At 41.7% G+C, this 18,401-nt stretch overlaps 1 protein-coding gene and 1 pseudogene across 15 annotated transcripts in view; both read right to left on the reverse strand.

Moving 5' to 3' along the window:
* LOC119896614 overlaps positions 1-18,401 on the reverse strand; it is an 858,889-nt pseudogene that overhangs the window by 304,469 nt on the left and 536,019 nt on the right.
* Positions 2,405-18,401, reverse strand: part of tnikb (TRAF2 and NCK interacting kinase b) — a 62,786-nt gene continuing 46,789 nt past the window's right edge. For 12 of the 15 annotated variants that reach the window (XM_038709956.1, XM_038710025.1, XM_038709965.1 and 9 more), the window contains 10 exons: positions 18,044-18,190; positions 16,572-16,680; positions 15,704-15,874; positions 15,453-15,596; positions 14,680-14,814; positions 13,495-13,595; positions 12,478-12,627; positions 10,593-10,752; positions 7,164-7,303; positions 2,405-6,229 (listed from right to left, as the gene is read on the reverse strand). In XM_038709956.1, coding sequence (XP_038565884.1) covers positions 6,146-6,229; positions 7,164-7,303; positions 10,593-10,752; positions 12,478-12,627; positions 13,495-13,595; positions 14,680-14,814; positions 15,453-15,596; positions 15,704-15,874; positions 16,572-16,680; positions 18,044-18,190 — 1,341 coding nt within the window. In that variant the 3' untranslated portion in view covers positions 2,405-6,145. The remainder of the gene's footprint in view (positions 6,230-7,163; positions 7,304-10,592; positions 10,753-12,477; positions 12,628-13,494; positions 13,596-14,679; positions 14,815-15,452; positions 15,597-15,703; positions 15,875-16,571; positions 16,681-18,043; positions 18,191-18,401) is intronic. The other 3 variants (XM_038709991.1, XM_038710058.1, XM_038710009.1) reach the window with 2 other exon arrangements.

Genomic DNA, 18,401 nt, shown 5'->3' on the forward strand with positions numbered 1-18,401 from the left:
AAAGGACGGAAGAACAATGCAATAAAAATGATTTCCCCTCCCTGTTCTGTTGTTAGTTTGTTTGGTACCAAAGTGGTTGTATGTGCTATAAAATCAGTAAGAGGAAAAACTCTTAAGAACTTAAGAAAACTGTGGAAAACAAGGCAGCAGCAAACAAATTGTTTACAAGAAATGATGAATTCCTCCTGCTGGACATCACCTTCTTTTGTTTTTTGTTATTTCCATAGTTTTGGAAAGCTTCTCAACATATATATTTATAACATGCACTGTATTAGATGCCATGTAATGTTTTCGTAGTCCATAAAGCATTTTCTAGATGAAGACAGGCACTTATTGTCATTAAAACAGTTTAGAAAATAGGAATTAAAAACCTAGAAAAAACATCTTCTCCAAAGATCAGACAAGGTAAAACGTATCATATACCCCTCCACCCCCCCAAAAAAATCACATCATAAAAGACACATTGTTCAAGATGCAAACAAGTAAAACAAACAAAATCAAATTATGCATAATGAGTCGAGTTAACAAGTAAATGTTGAGTAATAAAGAGTGATGGAATAACATTAAAAATAACTTGGATGGATAATAACTGGATGTCTTGGATGACACGCCTCTTCAACATTGCGTGGAAGTCGAGGACAGTGCCCAAGGAGCGGCAGACCGGTCCCCTTTAAGGGCTATCGCGAGAGCTGTGGACAGATTCTCGGCAGTAAGTCAGACCGGTTCCAGGTGGGGGTTGGCCTCCGCCAGGGCTGGACAAGATATCGAGGTGTAGTTGGGGTGGGGAGTTGTTGCGGTTTGGTGGGCTGGGGATCTCGTCGCTGCCTTTTGCAGATGATGTGGTGCTGTTGGCATTGTCACTCCGTGACCTTCAGAACTCACTGGATTGGTTCAGCCGAGTGTTAAGCGGCTGGGATGAGGATTAGCACCTCTAAATCTGAGGCCATAGGAAACCGATGGGAGGGAATGAGTCCTTTTCCCAAGTGAGGCAGTTCAAGTACCTCGGGGTCTTGTTCGCGAGTGAGAGAGTTGGAGCAGCAGGGGCAACCACTAATGAAAATTTCACCTTGTTTTGTGTGTTAATACAACAGTACAATGCTTCACTTTTGGGATATATTGTGTAAAATATTGGTTTATTGATAATATTTTAATATATTTAAAATACAACATATAAGACTCTGTCATGGATTGAAAATTAAAGTTGTGGACTTCCACGGTTGCCCCTTGTGTTTTCGTGGTCCATCGACCATGTTACAAGATTCACATCTTAGAACTATTAAAAAATAGGAACACTTGAGAACATTTCTGAGGGTAAACGAGGTATCATAGACAACCCCCAAAAGACATTACACCATAAAAGACAATTCAAGATGCAAATATAAAGAGCATAAAGCTTTAAGCACATTAAGTAACTGCGTCAACCAAATTAGAGTTTTAAAGAAAAGGATAATAATGGGAGTAAATATCGTAATAAAAAGGAAGTTTCCTTCCTCATCCTACACCTTATGTTGTTGGTTGAGCTTTGGAGGTGGTCGTGTGTTCTTGCAGTAAAGCAGACAGTGCAAAGTTGAAGTTTATAATTCTTATTAGTTCTCTCACTGCTTTGCTTAACATTAATGAAAATATATGGGAAAAGTAGGATTTGTTTGATGATATAATACCTCACTATGGCTTACTGAGTGAAAGTAATGTTGCAAGTAATTACCTTTTCAATAGTTATTTTAAGTTAATCATTCATTTTGTAAAGTTACAACACATCACAAGTAACTAAAGTTTGTGATGTCTTCCTGAATTAGTTAGTAGTAGTTTATTGTACTTGCTTATTTCTGAAACATCTGATATTTTTTTGGGATGGATTTCCATGAAAGTAGGTTCAGATACCCCTTAAAACGCACTGCAACGACTTTCAGATGATCTTTTAACTTTACATGCAGGTCCATTTTTTTAATCTTCCAAATACTAAATACCCGCAGATCTAATGTTATTCACATTCCCATCTACCTCAGCGGCACTGTTTTTTCCTGAACAGCAAATGTCAGCATGCTAACACGACAACATGAACCTGCTTAGCATCAACACATTAACAGTGTCATTGTGAGCGTTAGCATGCTGACATTAGCATCTAGCTCAAAGCAGTGCTGAGGCCACGAACAGCCTCACACAGCTGCTAGCATAGACTTTTAGTCTTGCTACTTTATTACTAACTAATGAAGTGATCTCTTTCATGATCTATTGATTAACTAAATTTAGCACTGATGTTTGACAGATTCTTAAAAATAAAGAAAAGCACCCTACTGATAACTGTTGAAGTGAGTTTAAGTGTAAGAGAGTGCGTCTTTCATCCTGTCGACACAAGAACTCTGTCGTACAAATCAAGTGTAAAGAAAGCGAGTGGGGCAGGTGGTGTTGCTGTACAAGGAGAGGACATTTATTGTAGAATTTCCAACATCACAGATGTGCGTTACCAGATTGAGGTCGTCTTTTGACTGATTCCAGTGATTCAGACATGGTGAAAACATACACTCACATGCATGTCACACACCTGTGCACACACCTGCTCACCTACACACTCAAACACACACACACACACACTCACAGCCTGACAGCCGTACATACGTTCACAGTCTTGATACGTACAAAAATTGAAATACAAATACAAATAAAACCACAATAAAAACATTGTATTTTTTTTTTTTAGAAATTCTTATAGCTATGTTCTCTATTCTGTAGAAAGACAACTAAGCTTTGATAAGTGAACATTATTTTTTTGTCTTTCCCTAAAATGATCAGTAAGATATCATCATAACAAAAAGTTCTTACAGTATATATATCTTTTTATCTATGGTTTCTCAAACCGACCCTGCCTCCTGACCTTTATTCACAGGGTGTTGATTAATGCTAACATCCTGCACATGTAAAAGGCTTCAGCTGGCCTTAAAGCGGCATCACTTACACCCGTCGCATCCTTTAAGACCAATGAAAAATAAAAGAAAATCAAGTAAAAGATGAACCACTCTCCTCTCTCGCAGCCTGATCACAATCCCCAAAACATCAGCGTTTCCAGAGACCATCTTCAAAAAAATAGAAAACGTCATCCAAAGTGATGCAAAGCCCCGTCTTGCTCGCTCTTTATAGCCTGAACAAAATGTCTAAAATATAGATTTAATGGTAAATGTGTAATTATCCAGTGTACAATCTTGATTTATCTGATTTATATGCTAGGCTAAGTTAAAACTTTCAATTTACAGCTCAGTGTTGTGAGAAAAATGCTTTTGAACTCACGTAGAAAGTTTGAGTCTGACAGCCAAGTGTCTACAGTCAGGCCAGTCAGCGTATTGCCTTAAACTTACAATTCATAACAAGTGATGACAGATAAAACATGTATGTCTCCATGCAAAATGCACAACTAAATAAACAGCGATGAATTACAGAGAGAAAGAGTAAACTCGGAGTTAAAACCCAAACCAAACTTTTTTGTAAGTCTTCGCTCGGCTCGTTGGTCAGAAACAATAAAACTCCCATCTGAGAGAAAGTACAAGAACGGACAGATTTACAGAGGTGTGACAAAAAAAGAAAGAAAGCGAGACCGTTTTTTTTTTCTTCAGTGTTCTCACCTGCTTTGTAAAGTCAGTCCTTAACATCAAAGTGAGTATTTACACAGGTGCAGTGTACACAGAACAGCAAGGGCAGAAAAGGGTGGAGAGAACAAAGGGCAGCGAAGGAAGAAACCTCCAGAAGTTGGCAACTACTCTACGCCAAGTTCTTCTTGTGAGAAACAATGTGAAGATTCTGTTATTGTGTTGCTGTTGCAGCAATTATACAATATCTACAACCTTCCTTTCCTTACCAGAAACATACCAGGACAAAGTAGCCAGAGTGGCTGAAACCAACTGTGCAGCATCCTCAGTGACAAATGGAAAATGTCTCGTTTTTGTGACACTAACAGCTTGTTTGCAGTTTTTCTCTCTTCTAACGGGGAAGAGAGTTAAAAGGTGTTTCAGCAGCAGCACTCAAAATGAGTGTTCACACTGTGAGCAACACCGTCATCAAGTCACAGCAGGTCCTTTCATTTCCTACAGATACAGCAATGATCAGGAAACAGCAAGCGTGTCGGCCACAGCTGAAATTTCAAGTTCAACGGATTCTGACGTAGACCCGTCTGATTTTTGCTTTTACGAAGAAAGCGTCTGACAACGCAGAGAAGACACCCTTGAGTTTTTGCTACAAGATTTTAGTCTACAAAACATCCACTGATATTCAGTTGACCAGTCATCACCACCAGAAGTGGTTTAGGTGATAACAATGAACAAGAACCATCATGTATATAATTTGAAGTCAACATTTGGCCAATAGCTCAGGTTAAAGGCTGATTGTCCACACTTTACCGGCTAAATTGGAAGAGTTTGAAAATTACATTTGTCCACGTTAGGTTGATTTTTGTAAAGACTTTAAACTTAAATGCCTCAACAATTGGAACATCTCTTTTAAAGGTGCCTATACATTGTGCAATAACAACAACGTTAGGAGTTCAGATAAAGTCTAATAGTCTTGGTCACAATTGGCCCTTTGCTAAGCCACTCCCCGAACACGTGGCTGGCCAATCACAGCGCAGTATAAGACTCTCTCTAACTGAGGTCCACTCTCCATTGACTCTAATGCAAAAAGAGTCATTTTCTAGCTTGCAGTAATAAACAGTGGCAGCGCCGTGCTAAAAGTCCGTCAGGTCCGACAGTTTGTCGTACTTAGCAACAGTAACTAAGGGGGGCGTGGCTTAGCGAAGGGTCAGTTAGTGCCAGACGGTAAGCATGTCAGGTTGTGTGATGAATGTCTGCTGAACTGTATCTCTAAAACGTAAATAAAAAACAAACAAAAAAGCGGATGCAAGTATCAATTTGCATCATCCACCTTGGGCAGGGGATCATAATATTTTGCAGAGTGATAACATTAGCTTGCCTGTGTATTCTGAGTCATGTCTTATTTCAGTTGGATGGTAGATGTGAGTCGTAGCAGCAGTCGCACTGTGGGAGTAATTCATTTGACGCAGGCTGCGGACGAAAGACTGAGATGTAGAACCATCGTTTGGATTTACGTCCAAAGATTTCACCACATTTTCTCTCACGATTGTCAACTTTCCTCCACAACAATCTGAAATCCCCCATTGCAGTTGACTGTCCTCGAAGTATCGACGAGGACCGACAAACAATTCCACTGGGCGTCACAGCCAACATTAACTTTACTGCCTTACTGGGATCTTTTCATCTTGTTAAAAGGGTTTTTGGGAGTTTTCCCTTTTCCGAATCGAGGGTCTAAGGACAGAGGGCGTGTTGTTGTTTTCCAAAGGCCCTTTCTTGTGTGTCCACAGTTAAACATTTGGTTAGAGTTTAATTATTTATCGACTTTGTGTTCAATAAGCTACATTTTTGGGAACCAGTGTGGACACAAGGTCAATTGGAGGCCAGCTTAGTGTAAATATACTGAGTTTCCTGATTTTAATTCAGCTCAAAAACTGTTGCATCCTCTATTTGGGTCAAAGACAAGCTCAAGTTCTTCTTCTGATGCTACCTTAACAGCCAGCAGTGATTTCTCACTACACCACAGCGCAGCAAAACATGCCTGGAGTCAGAACACCTGCATCCCCACCAACAAACAAGACGGCAAATTGTACTCGCAGTGTGAACACCCTGTAAGAAATCATTAATGTGCTACACAGAGAACTTCTCTGCAGCTCCCCATTCAGTCACACGGGGAAGTAAAAGGCTACTCGGCACGATGTCAGCGTCCTTAAAAGCCTGGATCCAAACTCTCAAGAACACCCATCAGCCCATTCGAACAGTCCACAGGGAAGGCGAAAGGCGTCACTGTCAGTTTGTGGAGTCACCTCTTTTCCAGCAGGCAGTGACACCATACACGGGGCCTTTAGCGACCCCTATAGTTGGAGGGTATCTATATCGGGGGACACGCTCCTGCGGTTTAACTCTTCCTCCAGTTGCTCAATTGTCTGTTCAGCAGCTTGTTGATGTCCTCTACAAACACACACACACTTTGTATTCACACACACACACATACACTGTCCTCCTCATCCCTCCGTCCCTCTCTCTGGACGTCAGAGTGAAGAAGAGGAGGGTTGTGGGTCGAAGGAGAAGGGTTACCAGTTCATCATGGAGCTTCTGTTGAGGGTCATGAAGAAGACTTGACTGCTGCCGCCGGAACGCACTGAGGCGAAGAAAACCTGGAGGAAGGAGGCGCGTTAGCTTGAACACCTGTCTCTCTCTATCGCCTTTTATTTAAAATCCCCAAGTGGCCACAGTGAAAATAATGCAGTTTATTTATTTACACCGAAGAAAAGGAAAAGAAAGATCCTTTACACAACGAGAACGAGACTTAAAATGATTTATTAGGACACAAAACGGTTATAAAAAAAAAAAAGAGTGCAAATCTTAGTGCAAGTCAAGCTTCGTTTTGTTTTTGTTGATGAATTACAGGATCTCACAAAAGTGAGTTCACCCCTCACATTTTTGTAAATATTTGATTATATCTTTTCATGTGACAACACTGAAGAAATGACACTTTGCTTCAATGTAAAGTAGTGAGTGTACAGCTTGTTTAACTGCTGTGACATTTTCACTTAGGGGTGTCCTCACTTTTGTTGCCAGCACTTTAGACATTAATGGCTGTGTGATGTGTTATTTTGAGGGGACAGCACATTTACACTGTTAAACAAGATGTACACTCACTAATTTACAAAAATGTGAGGGGTGCACTCACTTTTGTTGCCAGCACTTTAGACATTAATGGCTGTATGATGTGTTATTTTGAGGGGACAGCAGATTTACACTGTTATATAAGCTGTACACTAATCACATATTTACAAAAATGTGAGGGGTGCACTCACTTTTGTTGCCAGCACTTTAGACATTAATGGCTGTATGATGTGTTATTTTGAGGGGACAGCACATTTACACTGTTAAACAAGATGTACACTCACTAATTTACAAAAATGTGAGGGGTGTACTCACTTTTGTGAGATACTGTACATACCAGACACAACAGTATATCACATTAGTACATTTCTATCTATTCATTGTTTTTAAATAATTCATAAATGAGCTCTCTGGAGGTTTCATTTGAGAGAAACACAATCGTCCGGGTGTTCTCAGACTCACCTTGTCGTTCCTCTCGGACAGGAACTTCAGTCGCTGAGCTCGCTTGTGCATGAAAACTCCGTCGAGGTGTCCCGTTTCCACGGAGCGGATCTCAATGGCCTTCTCTCCCCAGCCCATGATCTGGTTGGAGTGGATGTAGGCTGCATGGAGAGGAGAGGGTATACATTCACACACACAAACACACAAACACACACACAGAGGGGGATTGGACAGGAGAAGACTCAGCACCAGTCTCACACCCAAGCCAGTCACACATCGAGGCCTCCTCTGCCTCACCTCCGGGAGATTATTGCAGCAGTTTCTGACTGACTTGAACGATCACGACCTCTGAGCTCTTCGGGGAAGAAGAAGCTTGGCGTTGGGAAAGATTTCCATTGATGCTTGATGCCAGTATTTGATTCAAATGGTCTGAACTCTGCATGCGAGCCGCAGCATTAGATAAAGTTGTGCGCACGCGACAGCTTGTCAAACAGCTTCAGTGACAAGGATGGCTTTTCAGTAGCTGCTTCACAATAAAATTCTTTCAGAGCTTCACTAGTGGAAAACTTTTAATCTGAAGCAACAGCAGCAGGAAATATTTGGTTGTATTAAGCAGCTTTTTAACAGCACGTGAAAGGAGAGCATATTAAAAAGGGAAATTTTTTAAAATGTGCTTTCTCTCATCAACAACACTGTAAACGTTGAGCCAATAAGTTTAGCACAATGAAAGTCAGCGGTAGAAGCCATCTTGTTTTGGCGCTATGTGGTTGTTAAACACGTTAATGCAAAATAATGACACCTTGCCGAGCCACGACTAAAAGATGCGAAGCCAAACCAGTGGAAAACGGTCAGCAGAGAGGGTCCAGCTGGCAAAGATGTACACCTTCCTCTGTCACAGAAATAAAGTCCACTAGAAGGTGCTTTTGTTTTTCCTCCCCGTGCAATGGGGAGCTGTGTTTTTGTTTTGTTTTATTCATTGCAGAGGAAGAGGATCGACCAGCGTGTGCGGAATAAAACGCTACGACGAAGCAGGTTTTACGTTTTGTATGGGGGGGGGGGGGGCTGAGGCCGGGCTTGGCTGTGAGAAACTCTGGTTTGACAGTAAAATACACACAAACATGTTAACAGGAGATGATGTCCACACGCAGACCACATACAGTAACTACCAGTGCTTCAGGACACAGACGCAGTCGGTCAAACATACAAGTTTAATCAGTCAAGATATTGTACACTGACATCTGAGAATTAGAGAGTGAAGACTTTGATCGACTCGGATCACAAGATCCAAGATCCATCCTTGATGTGCTAGAGTCTGCTCGGGTTTCCTCTTCGTGTGGTTTGTTTGAGTGTGCTAATAAATAATAGATTCATTTTGGTGCACTGCACTCTGCTATGATCTCAGGCAAAATTTGGATCTCACATTTAGTCTGCTGAATCTCACAAATGTGTTGTTTGGGTTATTTTAGAGCTCATGCAATCAAGGATGAAAGTAAGAATGGATTCCTTCATTGAAACTTTACACAGTCGCACAGAACAAGAGGACAGAACTCAACACAGCGGACAAACGACACACAAGCATTTCCCCCAGTGCACAGGAAAAAAAAACACAAAGATTTACTGTGTAGAAAAAAGGAGAGTTTCCAAAGTGAAATATACTGAGTGTGTGCGTCTATATGAAGAGTGTGGTGGGGTAGAGGTAATGCTCTGTGTTGTTGTGTCTCAGCTCATGCAGTAGATGAATGTTCAACACTTGACATTAAAGAGATATACCCTGAGTTTTTGGGTTGTGATTCTTTGGTCAACTCACCTGTTAAGTGATGAGAACATTTACACCAAAACCCTCCGTGTGTCTCCAGCAGGTCATTACACTGCAGTGTTCCACGATATGTCGAGTGGTGCAAGCCTTATCCCAAGTTTTATTTGTTGTCCTTTTTAATCTAACAGCTCACCCAGTACCTTTTTCCATTTTGGCAGCCTAAGTTCCTGGCATGCAATAATTAAATGGGTCATAGCTGTCTGTGACTGCAGCTGTGGCACATAACGAACACAGTAGGTTTTGCCATGTCAATATATATATACGTGTATATGTTATCACAGCATTATTGATTAGTTAACAAAAAAACCTGCACAGAAAAGCCAACATTTGAAGTGTTTGGACAGGTTTCCATTGGAGAGCATTGCCCATGTTTATTAGCCAGGCTCTATGGATGGCAATGTGATTCTTGGGAGTCGTCCTACCACTTTGGTCTGGACTGAAATGATTCAATCAAGTTATTAATTAATAATAATAATAATAATAATAATAATAATTCTTTGTGTCGAGGCTTTGTTTAATCCATATAACTATGTACAGCGCGCTGTTTCGCACGTACGATTATTACTATTGTGCGCTAAAGGTGTGGACAAGTGAAGTCGACGTGATTTGATGCCGCGGATTGCAAAGTGGAGGATGAGAGAGAGAACAGCGAGGGACGAAGAAGAGACAGGCCAGAGAAAAAGACAGGAAGTGTCTGGGATGGGATCTTTTCAAGCTAAAAGTAAACAACACCTCTGTACAGTGTGTGTTGTAGTCGCTTCAGCAACGCAGAGCAGAAAACAGCCGGGGTACCGGGGGCGCAAAGCAAAAGTATTTCATATCAATTTACTTGACGAAATAATCTGTAGAATACGTCCTCAGCTACAAGATGTTTTGCCATCAAATTTTGTACAGGCATTCATGGTGCCCAGTGGATGAATCCTAATGACTCTGATGAACCCACTTCTGGAGTCTCTGTTGGATGGATTGTAAGGAAAACTCGGCGCAGACATTTACGGTCTTTGTGAACTTTGGTTATCCCTCGACTTGTCCTCTTGCACCATCATCAAGTCAAGATTTAAGTTTGCTTTATCTAACAGTTTGGTTTTCCTTATAATGCCAGCAAATCTTTAATAACTAAATTTAAGCATCCCCTTGTCAAAAATGTCACTGTTGGCATATAATGCGAGAATGTGGTAGCTAGTTATATATTTGCCCCACTCCCAGTTTGTTTTGCACCATGCAACCTTCATGCAAAAGACATTAAAGGCCCGAGCAGGTTCTTATCAATGATATCACTCAACACGGTGTAAGTGAAAGTGTTAGCATGAAGCGACGGAGCCGTCGGGTTCACATGGATGGTTTTGGCCCCTTGTTGTCTCATCACTTGACCAAATAAAGCGGAACGGTCTGTTCAACCTCCCAAAAACCAGGTGTATCCCTTTAAGCAGTAAATGAAACAGGTGAGACTGCAGTCTGGCTTCTTGTTTAAAGGTGTGACTGAAAGCAAAAGGCAGGAGGAGAGAGAGGAGTGTTGCTTTGAACGGAGGAGGTGTGGTAGATAGTAGTGAGGGTGAAAGATGATCTGCTGAGACCGCTTATAGAGGGGTCAGAGGTCAGGGGTCAGGGAGAAGCGAGCTGATTGGTTGACGTACCGACGGAGGTGGGCATCTCGCCCCACTGCAGCACCACGTCTTTGGTGATGCGTCCGTAGGTGTTGACGTAGACGCCCTCGTCCTCGTAGCACAGCAGCATCTCCATGCCGTCCGTCTTGGGCAGAACCACGATGGCGTGCGGGGTCACCTGACCCTGAATCTGCCGGGGCGACACACGGGAGGGGGTTGGAGGGGGTGGGGGCAGGGGATTAGGAGCTGCCCGTGAGCCTACAGGGGGGGCCTGGACCCTCACCCACCCTTCACCCCCCCTTTCCCCCCTGAGAGAGAAGAAACTGCTGCAACAATAGAGGCTCCCGCTCCTCAGCCACGCAATCGCCATGGAAACAGACATGAGCAGAGCGTGATTCATGAAAAGCAATGTGAGGCGGTACCGTCTCCTCACCCGTTCATCTCTCCCTGTAACCAGACCAGGGTTAGAGGAGGACACAGATTCGCCCACATTCACTCACTCACACAGCTGTTACTTAATGCAATAATTCTCACATCCATTCACTCACTCACTCACTCAATGATTCATCCACTAATTTATTCTCTAATGCACCTATTTACTTACTAATTCATTTACTCACTCACTCACACACTCAGACACATGAATACTGTAAAGTCACTCACTCATTTACACCACCATTACTTTGTTTAATCACTCATTCATGCACACATTCCTTCAATTAATCAGTCCCTTAAAATCAGTGACTATGGATGGATGAATCAATGAATTAATTTAATGTTTTATTTATTCATTTGTTGACTCACTCATTTACCCATTTACTTACTCTTGGACTCACTCATTCATTCACTCAGCCATTCATTCATTCATTCAATTGATGATTCATCCACTAATTTATTTACCGATGTACCTACTTATTAACTTATTTATTCATTTACCCAATTACTGACTCTTTGACTCACTCATTCATTTACTCACTCACACACTCAATTAATGATTCATCCACTAATTTATTTACTGACGCACTTACTTACTTATTAACTTATTTATTTCTTTACTCACTTACCGGTTCACTCACTCATGTACTCACTCTCTCATTAACCCCACCATTCCTTTGTTCAGTCACTCATTCACGTATTCATTAACGCACCCATTCCTTCATCTAAACAGTATATTGGCACAAATAATTTTATTCTCTGACTCAACCTACTCACTTATTCAATTATTGACGCACTTCATTCACTCATTCACTCACAGCTTACTTTTTCAATCATTCACTAATTAATGCATCCCTTCATTAACTCACCCATTCCTGCATTGCTCACTCACTAACTCATCTATGTATTCATTCTTTTAATCATTACCTCACTTATCCATTCATTCTTTCACTCACTGACTTTCTTCATTCACTCACTCACTTTCTCACTCTTAAAGTCACTCAACCATTCACTCTGTTGGTGACTCACTCATTCACTTACTGCCATATCCATTCATTCATCCAGTCAGTGAGTCATTTATTTATACAATCCAAGTCACTTTTCACCGTGTAGTCATTGCTTTGCACACTCGCTCACACCATCATGTATTTATTAATTCACTCACTCACTCACTCCCTCCTTTGCTTGCTTGATCATTCGCTCCTTCGCTGTCTTGCTCATTTACTCAAATCACTCATTCATTCATTAACTTATTTACTGATTCATACCATTTCGTTTGTTGTCTTGTCAGTCAAGTATTCATTATTTCATGTTTTCCCTCACTACCTCACCCAGTCTCGCTTTCTCTCACCCTTTCATTCATTAAAAACAACGTTACCTCAGTATTAGTCAGTATTAATTTAAACATGCACTTAATGTTTAAACGTCCTGATGACGACTGAAATGGCAGGACAACGTTCAGACACACGCAGAGACTAACATGTGAGGGGATGTAGATGTCGTAGGGGTTCCCAGAGTCCACATCGATGACGTGGAAGCCAACGCTGGAGCCGTAGATGACCTTTAACCTCTGCCCCTCCTCCACAGTCAGGTCCACCAGCTGGGGGCGGTGCTGCAGGTCAGTGAACGACTGACAGACAGACAGAAAGAGAGAGAGAGGGATTCATTAAACACCCGAGGTAATTTAAATAGGATAAATGGAAACTGTGCAACCTATTTGAGCGGTGGAAGAAGTTATGGACGCACAGATCCGACTTTTTCCGTCCCGCTACCAAAACCTTTGGCTTTGGGTATCGGCCGATGCCAAGCACAGATCTAATACCAGTGTAAAATTAACAAGCTGTATTCCTCACTGTGAGGAAGAGACTGGGAATCATTATTTCATGCGGAAGTCAACATCATGTAGTGCACGTGTAATTGAACTTGAATGGATCGGCCCCCCTGTGACCAACACCCGATCCAACTATTTGATACCTGCAGATTCTGGCAGATATCCGAAATCAGAATCCCTAGAAGAAGTATTCAGACTTCTTTACTTAAGTAAAAGTAACAATCACTCAATTTAAAAATACTTTGCAACAGCTAAAAGTCCTCAGTTCAAAGTTTACTTTGCTTTCCTTGTACCCGAGGCAGAACGTCCTGAATGTTCGGCCACCGAAATTCAAATAATATTATTAATAACAACAAAAGCACTTTCGCTGTTCGGCCTAATACGTCAAAAGACCGAAGAAATTTTACTGAACAATTACGTTGACATATCGGCAGTGTGGGTTCGAGTTACAGGTGCTGGTCATTTATTAGAATATCATCAAAAAGTTGATTTATTTCAGTAATTCCATTCAAAAAGTGAAACTTATATATTATATTCATTCATTCCACACAGACTGATATATTTCAAGAAAATAATTCCACATCACGCTGCTCGTTTGCTTCTGTCTTGTTAGCCCACATGTTCTCAAAAACAAAAGAGGTCTTTTATCCACTTTTATCATCTTACCTTGAAGGCCATAAACTTGTGGTAAGGTTTAGGCGCCCAGGCGTAGATCTCCACTGCGTTCTTCAGAGCAATCACCAAAAATTTAATCCTCTCGTACTTCACTGCAGGGGAAGAGTAGAGGAGAGCAGAGCAGCGTCAGAACAGTCAGATATGTAGCACCAATATATCGATAAACCATAAAACCAATTTCATCCCCTTTCTGCTGTGGTGTGGCTGCAAATAAACGCAGGTCTCAATTAGAAGCCTGGTCTGGTTTTTAAAGGCTCTTAAAGCCCACCGGGTCGCCTGCTTGAGCTAAGCTGCTTAGATGAGCACCAAAGTCCAATTCATTCAGATTTCATTCAAAGAAGAGATGAAAAAAATTCGTATTCTTTTAGTGTGTAAGGGTCCGCCGATCAAAAGAATCAAAAAGTTTTTTTTCAGTTTTGTTTTAGGTTATATTCATACTGGTTTAAATAAACCATTTCATAGAAGCCTATTTCCCACCTTTGCTGAGTTTTGTGTGAAAGGAATTATAGGCCTGTCCCAAACAGTGCTGGGCAGTAATGCGCTTTCCCCAGTAATTAACCCTTCGCTAAGCCCCGCCCCCCCTTAGTTACTGTTGCTAAGTCCGACAAACTGTCCGTTACTGCACTCCCCGGGGAAATACTGTCAAATTTGTTGGAAAAAGCGATCTCAGAAAGAACGGATTACAATTTCCAAACAATAATATTATTACAGTTATTAATCTTAGTAACGCCGCATTACTGCGTTACTGAACGCACCATCCTTGACGTGAATGCGTGATTATTGAAAGTAAAATAGTAAGGTAACGAAGTAACGTAACTACTTTCTAGTAATAAGTAAAGAAATATTATTACTTAGTAACTAGTAACTTATTACAATTTCTGAGTAACTTGTAACATGGGCCAAAAAATAAGCAGGGTGAGTTCAGTGACTGAAGCAAATAAAAACCCGGGCTATTAACCAGTTTTACATTATACCAAACTGTGCTTAAACTGCAGTTAAAAAACACATATGGACTCTTGTTGCTTTGAATACTTTGAATTTGGGATAGAAAATGTGAATTTAGAACAACAGATTAAGGATTTAAAATATTTAGAGAGGAAATTAAAGCTTAAAGCCCCAAACTCTTAACCTTATAAGTCCCCATAATGTGGGTGTGTTAACACGCTGATTTCGTACCGACTTTGTAGTGCACGCAGCCCTCCAGCTCCCCAACAGTGATCCAGCCCTGTTTCTTTTCCACTTCAGGGTCGTTGTGTAATATCCTGTTCCTCAGCCAGGACAGGTAGTAAACACGCAGCTTGTTCTTCTTCCCTGGTTTGGAAAGAAAACAACAAGGAAGACAATTCAGAGAAATAATATTCTCTTTGTGTGTAAATCTGTTTTAAACGTACAGGTTTGACATTTCAGCGATGACACTCGTCCAATGTGACTTATTATTGCATCAGTGCGTTTTGATGTCGTCATCCCAGACATTCAAATCTGACCAGGGAGCGCAGAGAAAAGTAAAATCTGCCATAAATGGAAACATCTCCGTCATTTTCAGTGTCTTCTCTGGTAACCAAGGGCAACAGGAAACACTGACGACCAAGCAACAAAAAGGCTAAACGGGCGTTATAAACGGCTGAGTGTAGAGCCTGCCGCCAAAGATGGAGGGGATACGCAATAATCGTGTAAATGTGGAGATAATGTCACATGACACAACAGTCTCACCTGAACTGTTGCACTTGTTTGCTCACGTGAAAGATAGTTGAGATAGTTGTGAGGTAGTTTGCGAGAGAAGTTGAGAATCACAGCACGTCCACGTGGAGAAACTTACGTCTCAAAACTCATTTGAGCATCAACTTCACGGCCAATGTAAAGGGACCGTCTAGACACCAACACTAGGAAGTTAAATTTGATCACCAGCTGCCCCTCTGATCAGGCTGCAGGCTTTTACGAGTCATACCAACCTGAGATGGTGACCAGGACGTTGAGTCCCTCCAGGACTTCCATCTGTTGGAAGCGCCGTCGATTGATCAGGTTGTAAACTTTTCCTTGACCACTTCTATCCAGCAACATCAGGCCGTTCTCCGTCCCCACCAGCAGGTTCACTCCTGCGCACACACACACACACACACACACACAAATGTCTGTTTTACAGCCTATGTGATTTCAGATGATTAACATTCCCGTTGTGAAGGTGTTTTGTTGACTGCCTCACCCCAGAGAGCAGCGCAGAGGATCTCAGAGTTGAAGCGTTTCTTGTATTTGCGGATCTCCGGGGTGTCGCTGTGCGGCCTGATGTTGGTCGGGTTCACGTTGACCACAGAGATCTTCCTGGCCTCGTTGAGCCTCGCCTGCTCCTGCTTCAGCAGCTCATCAGCAAACAGCGCTGCACGTATGACATACAGCACATGATTTTACTTTTACAAGTTTCTTACAGTGCCTTGAGTGCATTTACTGTGTCGTTATGGATGACCTCTGGCTTTCTGATATCTAGTGGAAAAACATCAATAAGGTTGTATTTATTTCAAGCCCAAGGAATGTAAATGTGACTAAATGTACAAATTATTAACCTAAGGTTTTTCTCAGTTTTACAATTAATTCATTGGTTTAACCAAAATCTTCAGCACAGATCAACTACTGTGATTTCGACAAAAATACAAATATATATAATAATATAACAAAAAGATTTTGTTTACAAATTGATAATTATGAAACCGTAAAATCATATTTGTGATGATGAACGATGCATCCCAATCATTTCATCGTTAACAAGAAGAAACAAATCTTTGGCAGAAGGAGTAAGAAATGAAACAAGCCGTCTGTTTTCTTCTACATAAAATGTGCTTGGTCTACAACGTGAACAGAGCTTTAAATGCAATCTATAAATGAGTCTACGAAGTCAATCAGTAAGTGATTTTTCCTTCTCAAACTGTTTTTTCTTCACTAATTTTGTGCAGAAAATCTGAGAAATAAACATAATTTTGTGAAGCAGAATGTTTTTTTTTAAACGTATTTCCAACCAGCAATTGTCTCGCGATCCTTTAGCTTCGTATCTTGACCCGTTTCAGAGAGAGGAAGCGTACCTGAGGCAGAGATGTTATCGTCGTCGTCAGTCGGGGAGGTGCCGTACACCCTCGGATCAACGAACGGTGTGAAGGAAGCCTTGGAGCCTCCGCCGCTTCCCATCCCGTACTGCACACCACAGAAACACAGGTTACAGTCGGTCTCATGTTTGTCTGATGGTTTGTTAGTTTTGAGAAAATTTAATGAAACAGGCAGCTGCTAAAATAAAGGAAACGCAGCGGGTTGAGTAAAGGCTTTTGGGTGAAGGTGAGCCACAAAAAAACTCTTTAACGCTCTTCGTTCTGGACTCAGGGATTCAACACATTCCTGTTTCTTTCTTTCGATTCGTCATGATAATGAAATCCTGTATAATCCCACATTCATCAGGTTTCCTTTTATTTTGTCAGCTACCTGTACCATGGGCTCAGGGTGGAGGACACTTTCTGGATCAGAGGCTGGAAAACAGAGAGAGAGAGGGAGACAGAGAGGGATCGAACGAGTGGAGCAGGGAGGGAAGAAATCCAGTTTGTTCCATCTGTGGGGAAAACACTGGAGTCAAAGCGGGACAGATCTAAGTAGAACAGGGCAGGAAATTAAAGATGCCACATGCTGTCATTTTAGATTTTTCATGCTTAGACTCTCATTTCCTATAAACCCTGTTGCTCTGTGATGCAAAGAGGTAGAAACGAGATGAGGCTGAGTGGAGCAGCAAAAAACTAGTCAGCTGGCCGATGAGTTGATTGATGAAATTAACATGTTCATACTTTATTAATTGTTTTAGCTGTTTAAAAACATTTTCTGGTTATGCGTCACAAATGCATTCTTGATAGAATAATTTGAGTTTCGTTCAAAACTAATTTGGTAGATGGAGACTGGCAGATTTCTACGTTTTGCATAGTTGTTTAATCCAAATATTTACGCAGTGCTTCCACATTTCGCTGCTCAGCTCCAGCCACGTTATGTCTTCCTTTAAAACTGTAGACTAATTCAAATGTTTGCTGAAAAGGTTGCAATCATGTGAACATAAAACGGGAAAAAATTACTTCTGTAATTACTCTGTTTTGCAAGTTAACTCTCAAAGAGAATTCACAAATGAATACTCAGCATGTGGGAAACACTGATTAATCTGTAACTAATAGTCTCAGATCCTCAGATTTCTCTTCAAATGGACTCAAAACGCAACACTAACATCTTAAAATCACTGATCGTTTACTGATTTATATATTACACATGGCACATTTTATTCTTTTTGCCAACACGCCACAGTAACTGCTCCCACTTCAACATCAAAACCCACAGTCTACTGTTTTATTGCTGGTTGGTGGCTGCTGGTAATTTCCCGCCCTGGTAAAGAACCAAACAGCTGGTTGGTGACAGGTTTGTAGGCAGGGTGGGTGTGACAGGGTGAGCGGGGGAAACAGGTGATCGGGTCTATCAGGATCAGGTATAAGCGGGTTTCAGGGGGCCGACAGTTGGGTGCTGCTCCACCTACTTGGGCCCCAGAGGCGTCGCCAGGGGAGACCAGAGGGGAGGTGCTTTGCTGTACCAAATCAGGGAGATTGGCGTTGCCAGCGAACAGATTAGCGTTGCCAGGAAAACCATTGCTGGCGGTAGAGCTCCGCCTTCGTTCCCTATGTTTCTGGAAAAAGAGAGAGAGGGGCGGGCTACTGTGCAGCGAGGCTGTGATTGACATGTCAGGTTTTTAGAAGGGGGGCAGACGGGTGCTGAACCCAGAGGGAACTCCTTCATACATGTCTGTGTTTCATACAGCGCTTGGCACACTCACAACAGCCTACTTAGACTAATCTGTCTTCTGGCAGACCAACAGTGATGCTATTATCTTCCATAGC

This window comes from Micropterus salmoides, unplaced genomic scaffold (genome assembly GCF_014851395.1).
Source record: "Micropterus salmoides isolate LMB-PRFRI ecotype aquatic unplaced genomic scaffold, ASM1485139v1 Ms_hic_scaffold_1, whole genome shotgun sequence".
NCBI lineage: Eukaryota > Metazoa > Chordata > Actinopteri > Centrarchiformes > Centrarchidae > Micropterus > Micropterus salmoides.